Below are 12,049 nucleotides of genomic sequence, written 5' to 3' on the forward strand. Positions count from 1 at the left end.
TCTGAGCTCCATACATTTAAGATTTTCCATTTTAAGTGATGTTTCATGATTTCTTTTCTTTTCTTTTTTTTTTTTTAAGATTTTATTTATTTATTTGACACAGAGAGACACAGCGAGAGAGGGAACACAAGCAGGGGGAGTGGGAGAAGCAGGCTTCCCGCCGAGCAGGGAGCCCGATGCGGGGCTCGATCCCAGGACCCTGGACCATGACCTGAGCTGAAGGCAGACGCTTAACGACTGAGCCACCCAGGCGCCCCTCATGATTTATTTTCTGTTTGCATGGTATTTTAACAAAAATTTAAGATTTTCCATTTTAAGTGATGTTTCATGATTTATTTTCTATTTGCATGGTATTTTAACAAAAAATTTTAAAAATCTCAACAAAATATTTGTTTTTTACTGAGCAAGTCTTCTGATTCTCTCTCCTGTCATCCTTCTCACTCTTCTTTCTTGTTTAACTTTTTGGTACCCCTAAGTACTTAAATGTTAAATATAAATCAAGAAATTGGGAAATCGTTAAATGAAATTACAAAATAATTCTAATCTACTAGGTAACACAATGGTGCTGTACTTCCCAGGGTGTTGCCATTAGCATGTAGAAATTTGCATTTATATTCAAAGAGAAACAAATCAAACACTTGTAGTGTAACATGTAGATTCAACCAAAATCCAGTACTGTAAATTTTAACTTACCTTCCGGGTCTGCTAGTCCCACTCCTACTCCTGGCTGTTTTACAGGTTCTTGTCCATTCTGCCCCATCTTCCCTCTGTTTCAAAAGAAAATAAAAGGTTATATATTTAGTTATGCTCTCCTAAATGCAAATGAGAAGACCAAGTTCCCAAAAAATAGAATGACATTATATATTCAGACCTGAAATAAATTACTTGAATGGCAAGTCTAAACACAATAAATCACTCTGTATCATGTTAATTTTAAAATAGGGGCTTGTTTCTTATTCTTACTTAGTCTGAGCATAATACCTCAAAATTCAGTGTCTTATTTATTGACTCATCTATCAAAGATCAGACTATCATGAAATTATCAAATTTTTTTGAGAATTGGGGTGTTGTTGTTTTTTTCATTTTTATTTTTTTTTGCATTTTTAAAATTATTATTATGTTATGTTAATCACCATACACTCCATTTTTAACTCAAGAAGTGAGAAGAAGTTTTTATATCTTTATGTTTTGTTATGATGACTTGTACAGACCCTTTGGTGAGAAGGGAAATGTTGAATTAAATAACTTGCAAGAATAATATTGTAATAACACAGATTTTTATTTCACTTAGTGACTTTCAGATCCTGTCGCTGTTTTCAACTGTGCATAGCGTGTTAGCTTTTGAAGTCAGGCCTCCTGGTCTCTGCCCCTGGCTTCACTATTTCATGTTACGTGTAATCTAAGGCAAATCTACTTAATCTGGTGAATCTATTTCTCCTTTTGTAATAAAAAGATAGTAACACTAGCTAGCTTTTGGGTAGGACAAAATCACGTGGAAAACAGTACTTAACACAGTGCCTGACACATCATAAAATTCAATAAATAGAAAATATTAATAGGTAGGTATGCACATGATTTCGGCTTTAGAATTCAGCCAGAGTCTACTACTCTTTTAGTTTCGGCCTCGAACTTTCTGGAAGGCCAAATTGATGAAGAATTCATGATACTCTGAGCACTGTGTGTTCAGAATATTGACAATGTAACAGCCCAAACACTGTAGGCTACTTCTTATTTTTTCAGTAAGAGAAAAAGCTACGTGGCATAGAAAAGATTTTGGAATTGCCTTTATACATACTTATATAAGATGTTCTCAAACGATGAAATAAAAACACCTAAGTTTTAAAAAGGGTGTTTGAACAAAAGAACTCCTCGATACTATACTTTCTAGACAATAATTCTAACACAGCAGGATTTGCTCGCAATTAATTCTTACTTTCACAAAAATATTTGGTTTGCTGAATTTGCTGGGAATGTGATCGTATTTCTTTCTTAAGAATTCAATTACATCTCACTTGAAAACTGCTCTAAAGATCCTACCATTCTATAGAGATGGTTCTGCACATAATGAAAGAGGAATAGATATAAACTCAGAAATTATTTTATCTTGAAACCCATTACATTGTTCCATTATGACAATTCTAGGTCAAAGGTTTAAACACAAATTTTTATCAAGTGTGAAGGACATGAAAAAATGTTAGAAATCATATATATACTTATATACATATAGATACAGTCTGCATCTGAATATGTGCCAAAAAATTCTTGATTAAGCAATAAAAGGAACTTCAATTTGTGTAATTGCTTCAATGAGATTCAATACAAGTAGATGATAAATTTTAAAAAAATTTGCTCTGTTCTGATCAGACGGGAGAAAATCTTCATAACTCAGTAGCAATCTTACCGTGAGCAATACTAACAGAGGGAACCAAACGTCTTGTTACTGAGTCAAACTCAGATGAAAAGGAAAATCATTTTAGGAGTGTTCATCTAACAGATGAGAATACTGAAAAATTACTCTTCTATATATGTCAAATTTTAACAAAATAATTATAATTTTTAGTAATAGTAAAATTTGGGTAATTTTTTATTTGATCTCACATCCTAGGTTTCGAATTTTAATGGTATCTGATATTCAGCTGCAGTCTTTGTTTCTAATGAAAACTGATTTTAACGTTAGGTGCACAGGGAAAATGTGTATGAGAGGCATTTCTAAGATCTTACAGGTACTTCTGCAGCATCGTGAAGCTAAATAAAATACGAAGGAAACTTGACTGTGGGTTATGTGAAGGATGCAATTTTTCTGAATTCCCGGAAGATAACCTTCAGCTCAGAACATGTGGACTACACAGTTTGTAATTTATATTTGTTAATCAATCACCAAACAGTTATTGAACTCTTATGTTAGCCTAAGCAATAATTGTGTTAGACACAAAAGGGCATATAAAAGAAATACCAAATACTGCTTTAGAAAAGAGAATTTTCTTTGTGCTCAGATGACAAAACAATGGTGTGTCCGAGGCAGTTTTGAAAGGTTTTGAGAAAAATGGGAAAAACAAAATTGGAATGTGGTATGTATGTAAAAAATCCATAATCTAGTTCTACTTCAGATATTCAGATATTGAGGAAATAAAGTGCTTTTTCTCTGGAAGTTGTATCTTTATCATCAGTGTTAAATTATTTGAAAGGTATGGATAAATTGGAAGGATATTAAGTGATGTGTGGTTAAAAAAAATCACAAACTCATATGATATTCACAGTCTAGAGAGAGAAATGTAATGAATTTGCTCAAATTCTCTTCATAGAAGATCATCAGAGAAAGAGGAGTAATGAGATCAGACTCCTTTTAGAAGTAATGTCCAATAAAAGAGAACTGATTAAATATAAATAACTATTGAATCCATAGCCTAAGTCTTAAGAAAAGAAAAAGATGGGCAGGTGATCCAATAATGTAACAATTTAAGTAGGAAAAACATAACTTGAAAATCATAAAATATAAATACATTTTTCACTGTACAAACCCCTTTTCCCCATTATTTTGCTTTTGTAATCTGAGCCATTATATAAATATTGGGAGTATTCTGGACGATAGAAGGAAAGGTTTATAAAAACCTTGACACTAAAACAAAGAGAAATAGAATTCCACTCCCAGAAATGGCTTCACTCAACACTGGAGAAAATGAAGAAGATCCTTTAAGAAGAGCCCAGATCAGGGGTCTGCAAACTCGGTAGGGAGCCAGATAGGAGACGGTTTGAATGGTCCTGTACTCAGGTCTGCCCCTATAGGGCAGAAGTAACATTAGGCAACACAAAAGCAAGTGGGTGTGGCTTCCAATAAAACTTCTTTTATGGACACTGAAATTTCAGTTTCATATAATTTTTATGTCTCACAAAATGCGATTCTTCTGGTATTTTTTTTGCCCCCAAATATTTAAAAATGCAAAGGCCAAATTAGCTCACAGACCTTGCAAGGCTAGATTCGCCCTGACCTAGATCCTGGAGATGGATGGTCCAATGACGTTTTTCAAAACCTGGAAAACTAGTTCCTTGGGAGGAGAAGGAAAGGTTGGAAAGTCTAGATTTCGATACTGGAACAGACATAACCAACATATGTATCTTGGATGCTGCTAACTTTTGCCACCAACATGGCTAAGCCCATTCTAACACATCCTAAACACAATCTGCTTTCGTTCTGCATTCGATCTGCAATATTATTTTCTTGAGGCTTAACATATTACCAATGAACTTTATTCTAAGATTATGTACTGGGGACCCTGTATTACTTGATATTTGTTGTGGAAAATATGGAAACACTTCAAAATCTTCCTTTTTAATTGTGGAAAGATTACTGAAAAGCCTCTTGAGGAGCCCAATGTGTTATCTATTTCAAAAACGATATATGAGCTCTTTAAATATGTTTAAATCTCTCCTGATTCAAAGTAAATTAATCTAAGTTTATCTCAAACACCAATAATATTTGTGTTTGATCATTATGTGATTACCGCATCAAGGGACTACTGCTGCTGAACTTCATTTAGTTATTATCGTAGCAGTTTTTCTATTAAATACAGATTGCACTGATTACATAGTCCTGGAAGTGACCAGCGTTCATCCTCAGAACTGGCTAAATTAACCCAATCTTTCCCGAACAGTCTATTTTCTATGGAGGCATACACAGTTGAATTGCTTCAGGGACAATGAGTCAGAACTGGATAATTATCTAGTTATTTCCTGTTAGGTGTTAAGCAAAGCTTACTCATGTTGTAACTTTGTAGTGGGAAAAAAAAAAAAGAGAAAAAGAAAACCCCCCACACTTACATCCGTGGAATAGGAAATAGATTGGTCTCCCCTGCAGTGTTGCTGCTTCCTTCACTGTCCACGCTATACCCGCTGCCGGAGGAGCCGGTGGACACGGAACTTTCTGCAGGCCGGTGATTGGCAGGCTTTGCTGCATGGTGTGGGAAGAGTCAACACCACAGTCAATCAATGAAACTCCCAGTGATCTCCAAAGGCATCATTCTACGTTTTCTTCATTTACATGGATAATGAAACAGCTCTAGCAAGAACTCCACATGTCTTAATCTGCCTGTCATTTTCTTTTCCTTAACCAATAAGGTGCTGTGGTAACACTAAGGACTTGGTTATTTTTATTGGACATAGAGGTAAAAAAAAAAAAAAAAAAAAGAACACAATTGTTTCTAGGGTGAAATCATCAGATTTTTAGACTGAGTTAAATAGTATATAACCAGTCTATTACTATTATCATTATTACTGGTTCTCTTTGTGGTTTGTTTGTACAGTATTATAATAAGGACAAACAAATATGAATTTGGGCTATTTCATGGAGAAAGGAGTTTAGAAAGACTTGGGTAGAGAGAAATAGTGGGATAAGGGAAAATTTCTTAATTACTCTCCATATTAACTGACAATCTGTTTTTCTCCTGAGAAGTGAAGATGTAAAGTAGAACAGATGATTTCAAGAAGTGATTGAAGAATTCTGTGCTTGTTTGTATGTAACAACTATCCCCAGCAAGTTTTTAAATTTGAAGATCTTTGCTTCCCCTTTGGCATTTCTTCATCTATGATTGGGACTTGTTTCAGTAATTCCTTAAGTTTGATTCTTTTGGATAAAGCAATCCATATTCCCATAGAAACATTGTAATTTTGTGTTGTTTCATGCAGTAGGAATACAGTACTAATATTGTTAGTGGAGTTCTAGATCAGAGGAGATTTGGGGGGAACATTTGATGCAAAAAACAGAAGAGAAGGCAAGTGTTTCCTCTTCTTTTTGTGGAGAGAAGCTTCTCTAGGCAAATTTTAAAAATTATTATTATGTTTTCTGCCACATGGTCAGAATTCAAAGGCATGAGCTTTGATCATACTGACAGGATTTGGAATCCTAGCTCATTCTAGAGTAAATCTAAACAGTCTCAGCTTTTGCATTTGAAGATAATGGGTTCAGTATGCATACTTCAACTCATAAGATTGTGACCATGAGGAGTGAGATAAAGAGATAAAGCAGGAGCTCAGTTACTTTCTCTTCCTCATCTTGTGATTTTATTTGTCAGACCCCCAACCTCTTCTGCAAGGTTTTCCTGTCAATCACTGCTCCCTAGTGCCTTTGAGCATACCTAGCCCCTGATAATGAATTTGCTTCAATTTTCTTTCCAATTCTAGACATGTTCTAGGATACAAAAATACTTCGAGTCTCTCTCTTCTATAAAAACACCTGTGTTCAATCAGGAGTTTCTTAAGCAGTTGGATAGATTCACACTGCGGGCGAATCATTGATAATCACTGAATGACACTAAGATATCTACATTTTCCTTAAAGAGATGTATACAAACACAATGACTCTTAATCTGGTGGAATTTTAATAAAACCAGTACATCCAAATGAAGGGAAAACTACAGACATTGTGAGGGAAACCACTTGAGGACAGGAAATCCACCATCAGGATAATTGGGATCAAGTCTCACAAAAGTTTGGGTTTTTCCCCACTTCTCCACTTTTTCCTTTTTGGGACAACAGATTCTCTAAAGCCACCAGGACTTGTTATAATATCTATTCTAGTGATAGCAAGATCACTTTCTCAGAATAGAGAAATAAGGAAGAAATGTTGGGAAATAACAGGAGGTATCTGTAAGTTGGGACTAGCTATTTAGAAAAAGGCTTGAATATTGTTAAATAACCGGTCACCGATCAATTACTAGCAACCCAGAGTAGATTTGAGGAGACAGAACGATAGTTATAATGTTTGATATTTTCTATGTAGGAGAAACCCAGATGGTGTAGTTAGTGCTAACTTAAGGACTTTTTAAAAGGATAACTTAAAAAATATAAATGACTATCATATATGACTATGATATAAATTATGAACATTTGTAAAGTAAATTAAACTGTATAATCAAACACATAATGAGTCAGATTAGTCAACTGGTTGTAAATAAAGGAACGCTGCCACATTTTTGATTGGCATTATGTAATCTAATCAACAATATTGTTAATATTTTTTAGTATGATATTGAATGAAACACTTTAATACCATCAACTGGAAAATCTCAATATACTACTTTCAAAAACAAACCTTAATTAATACATGCTAATTTTTAAATCAACTTATTTTTACTAGATTAAAACAATTTTCAACCAAGATCCATCTCGCAATGCACCAAAATAGCTATTGTAGCAGAGCTGTCTTATTTAAATTTCAAAATATTCAATCTTTTCTATGTGAACTTTGATTTTACCTGATGCAATTTCTAGTTCTATTTCTCTTCTGGGAAATCTGAGATGTGTGCAGAATGTAAAACAATATAACAAGAAGAAAGGAACAGGGGTAGAAATAAATTTAAGGAGAGCTTTTCATCTTGTCTAGGTGAATAGAAATCTCATTTGGAAAGTCTATACAAGTGCTGTCAACTTAAATGCAAACAAATAATAGTTTATAAGAAACATAAAAAGAAAGAAAACCAAATCTAGAGAACATATACATATATTGGAATAAGTCTAAGTCTACCTAACATATTTGGAAAACAAAATTATGTGTTAAATTTGAGTCTAAAGAAACTTCGGGCAGTTAGAAGTTAGGTGAACAATTCACATAAATGGAGATGTTTGCCATCATCTTACCAAAACATCTGGTGCTTGATTTTTTTTTTTTTTTTCCTAATCTGGTATGGAAGTGTAGGGTAAAGAGAGCCTGATGTCTGGTAGTTTCTAAAAATGAATTCAACTAAAAATGTAGAAGAGACCTTTGCTTTTTACTGGGCTATAGCTACATAGCATAAAATGCAATTAAACATACAGAAATGCAGAGGTTTTGATAAACTGGGACTAAAAACCCAAGTATTTTAAGAGTTCTTTATCAGATGCTTGAAACAATGCGTATATTTACTAATTTTTTTCTCTTGAAACAGTCTCCAAATAAGAACGTGTCAATTCTCTTACATTGAGCTAAACCTGCATTATCTCCAACACGTTAATGAATAAAGTGCTTTTACAACTTGATATCCAAGGCTAGATCTCAAAGTAATTTCAAGGCATCTCATGATTTTGGTCACATTCTTTACTTTGCCTCTCAAAGTCCTTAACCATCTGCTTCTTTCCAGATGTATCTCCTGTCATTCTCCTTTATACACTTTTCACGGAAGCCCACTTAGACCGCTCACACTGGCTCCCTTTGGTTTGGCTTTTTTTTTTCTCCTGAGCTGTGGCTGGGCCCGTTCTTCTGATTTTGTCATGCCTTTCTCTGCACCTGTCACTTTCTCATATCGAAATTGTACTTGTCCGTAAAGACCCAGCTCCGATTGCACCTGCTCTGTGTATTTTCCTCATCTTTCCACTCAGAAGCGAGCTTTTCTATATCCGTACTCTCCTAGCACAAGATCACAGGTCTGTTTCTGCAATGACCACTTTCTATCTTTGGCTGTGGTTGTCACATTCATGTTGCTGTTGGAAGCCGAGCCTGTGTTTTCTCCACCATAGCCTTCTCAAAAGCTTATCCTGGAACTATGCTCAAGCCATATTTAATGAAATAATAATAAAATTAATAATTGTTTCCCTTAACAACACAACTCAAACATCCGAATGATTAAGTAGATATTTTACTTTTCATCTGGCTGTGTGCATTATGCAAATCATAAATCTCTCATTAACAGCACTTGATGTGGGAGGGTTATTTTTTTTCCTCCATGTTTTGTCAAGGAAACTTGGGGCAATGCAATTTTTTTTTTTTTTTGAGTTTTAAAAACAGAGATGCAAATTTAATCTGTCATATGGTAGAGAAAAATGTGAACACTCAACTAGGTGTTTTATTTTTTCCCAATCCCTCCAAAATCGGTTTAATTGAAAGGAATATTTAATGATAACACACTAAACATGGGAGTGCATAGTTTTGTGAATTTAAAAAACTCCTAACAGACCATGGATATTTTATAAATGTATTTAAATTGGAATGATAGTAAGAAATAATATGTATAGTCACATTCCATGGGAGAACAAGAGGGTATTCTTACAGACATTAGTATTTGTGCTGGTTCCAAATCTGGATGTACAGACAACTGGTGAACTCTGGTTTATATTTAATATATTTAAATATAAATATAATAATATTTAAAATAATATTTTAAAACATTAAAACTAAATATGACTTTCAACAGACTCATGATTCCAAGTTAGTAATGTAAAACTATTCTACCTCTGCTTTATTCTCTTTAAATAAGAGTTTCAGAGATCATGGACCTATTATGCTTGAATATATCATGTGCCTGTGTATTGCACATGAGAAGTGTTTCTTTTATGAGGAACTGAGGTTTACTTAATAATAAAATGCATTTTGGAAGCCTACATTTTTGTGTCTTCTTTCTTTTTTAATTCCTATTTGTACTATCAAGTACCAACGAGGAGAAAGAATGTAATCTCATAAATATATGATGGAATAAGCCCACTCCCGCAGAGAGGGTTCCTGTACCCTAGAGGAATAAATCCTAGAGTGTTAAATCATTTCTGTCCTCAATTATTGAGGGGGCATTTCAAGTAAACACATTTTACCTTCTGTGAGGCAATTCAATCTGTTTTAAATTATTTTTTGACCTCTTCATTTTCTTCAGATGGGAAATAGTTAGACATCATTTTGTTTTATTACTCCACTGTGGCTAGCCTTAATTAAACCTGGTAGTGTCTTTTTGACTGCACATCTGTCTTCAATTAGTTGGCTCTGTTGGTTTTTTCCCCCCTCAACCATACTTAAAAATGCACATCTATCACTGTACCTACCACACGAGGGCAGCATTAGGCTCACAGTCTGTGGAACAGAATTGTAGACTTGACTTTGTATAATTTTGGAACCATGGAAATTAAAAGCTGGCAAGAACTCTAGAACCATCATTTCGCCTATAGAAAAACTAAGCCCTAGAAAGATTAAGTGATTTGTTCCGCGTCACACACTAATCAAGGAGAGAAAGAAAAGAAAAACTAAAAAGTGCTAATCCACTTTTCTGTCGCATCCAATTGTCTCAAAGTGAGATCGTGAGGTCTCTGCCTACCTCAGAATTCCGGGCTTGGGATACAGGACCACGGCCTTGCTGCCTGTGATGTTCTATCGCTGGTTTAAATCCTTGGTCCAGCTCAAAGATATATCCAAATATTTTAGGAATAATTTATGATGTTGGTAGTCTATAATTTCCCAAATTATTTGGTGGATACAGTATTATCTTCAGAGATCAAAAATAAGTCAGTCAATAATGATTTTGTTTATTTTGGTAGCTTAATAATGGAACTGAAATGACTATTTTAGATATTATGTATTTATAGCATATATATATATATATATGCATATATATATTTTTTTCTTTTGCTAGCTTTAACTTTAACCTAGCTGGACATTATTTGGTGACCTTTTCTACTTTCTCCCCACTGCCCTTCCCTCTATCCTTCTATTCTTATTGCTGTTTTTCTGGTTGTTATTTTTACTAATGAGATCTTGCAGTTTTATCTCCTTTGTTGATTTGCTTTGAATGTGAACCTGAAAAGGTCAGGTTCTAAGTTCAATTGTTACCAGCATGATTTGGTAAGTTTTCCCTTGAATTAGGTCCAATCACATTTTCTGTTCCCTATGACAGTTTAGGGGTATTAAAATGAAAAAGGACGTTAGAAATTTAATACTTTTTAATATTACTTCAGGATATTCATCATCTGATTTGGAAAAATTCTAAAGAAACCAGCCCCTCCCCCCCCCAAATGGCATGGGTACTTTCAATACAGCCACTTGTAGGAGTTTCCACATACTTCCAAATTACAAGTTTTTACAAATGAAAGTATTAAAAACAGCTCAGACTTCTACGTCATTTCTTTAAAATGGCAAATTACAGGTGAATATAATCTCACAAAGTTACAACAAACCATGAGAAATGGAATGTCACAATGTCTTTTTCCTTATAAACAATCAAAGTATGTCCCTTAAGATACTCCATATTCACATGGTAGCTTCTCTCAGAGAGAAAAGAGGTGTGAGGTCTCTTATTTGCTAAAATCCAGGAAAGGTAGTAAAGCTTAGTCTCGTTCACACTCTTCCTTCTCCATCCACATAGGCCTTGGGACTGAATTTGCAAGATGTTTCAATAATCATTTCAATCTGTTTTTATCTAATGCTATCAGTAATTTGCAGGTATTTCCCATACTCACTAATCATACACTCTCTAGCTTTGTAGATAATGGGATTAATGATAACTTCCAGGAACAGAAGTAATACATAACTTTAGTGTAAGAGGTGTTTGGAAGTGAGAGTAAAATTAAACTAATAACATAGTGGAGAGGATTTTTTTCTTACATAAATATATGTGATGGCTCATTATGCTATAGTTCTTATATTTTTGCTAGAATGTTGTCTTTTAAGTACATCTCCCTTTTTTAAGCTTTTTGGTTCAGAACTAGTTTTCAAAGAAGTAAATAAAATATTTGTTTAATATTTAAGTTTACTAAATAAACTAATACCAACATTTTAATATTTAAAATATCTAAAATGAATACAATTTAAGTGGAAACGAAAATTTCCTAGTAACTATTGGAAAAAAGCTCGATTAAGATATTATCATAAATGAAAATTTTAAAAAATCATTTTATCTTTAATAGATTTAGGCTATAATTCTAGTTGTGTTCAAAGAGATAGAATCAACAAAGAATTATATTAAGTACCAAGTTTTGGTTTTGTGCTAAAATATGCTAACATAATTGTTACAACACAATAAAGATTTTTATCTTTAAAAGATTAATAGGGAGAATTATATTTGGAAAAAATGCAAGATTTGAATTAAGTTCTCAAGAGAAGCTCTTACTTTTACAATATTCATTTAATTCTACTTTGAACAAGTATTCTCTCTCTTGCAGTTTGCTTGCAACACATGCAGGATTGTTTGAGTGGAAAGCAATTTAAAAATAATGTTTTGAAAAATGTTCTTACATAATCCTGAAATTGCTAACTTAGATCAAGAACATGTAGATAACAAGGCTGCTCTCCTTAAATGGAATCCAAATAGTTTGATTTATATAAACA

General features: G+C 33.7%; 1 protein-coding gene across 1 annotated transcript in view; it reads right to left on the minus strand.

Annotated features, from left to right (window-relative positions):
* PCLO (piccolo presynaptic cytomatrix protein) overlaps positions 1-12,049 on the minus strand; it is a 392,880-nt gene that overhangs the window by 36,103 nt on the left and 344,728 nt on the right. The window contains exons 21-22 of the mRNA XM_035020471.1: positions 4,816-4,945; positions 694-767 (exon numbers count right to left, since the gene is read on the minus strand). Of these exons, the coding sequence (XP_034876362.1) occupies positions 694-767; positions 4,816-4,945 (204 nt within the window). The remainder of the gene's footprint in view (positions 1-693; positions 768-4,815; positions 4,946-12,049) is intronic.

Source organism: Mirounga leonina, unplaced genomic scaffold, assembly GCF_011800145.1.
Source record: "Mirounga leonina isolate KUSES-001 unplaced genomic scaffold, KU_Mleo_1.0 Mir_174, whole genome shotgun sequence".
In the NCBI taxonomy this organism is placed as follows: Eukaryota; Metazoa; Chordata; class Mammalia; order Carnivora; family Phocidae; genus Mirounga; species Mirounga leonina.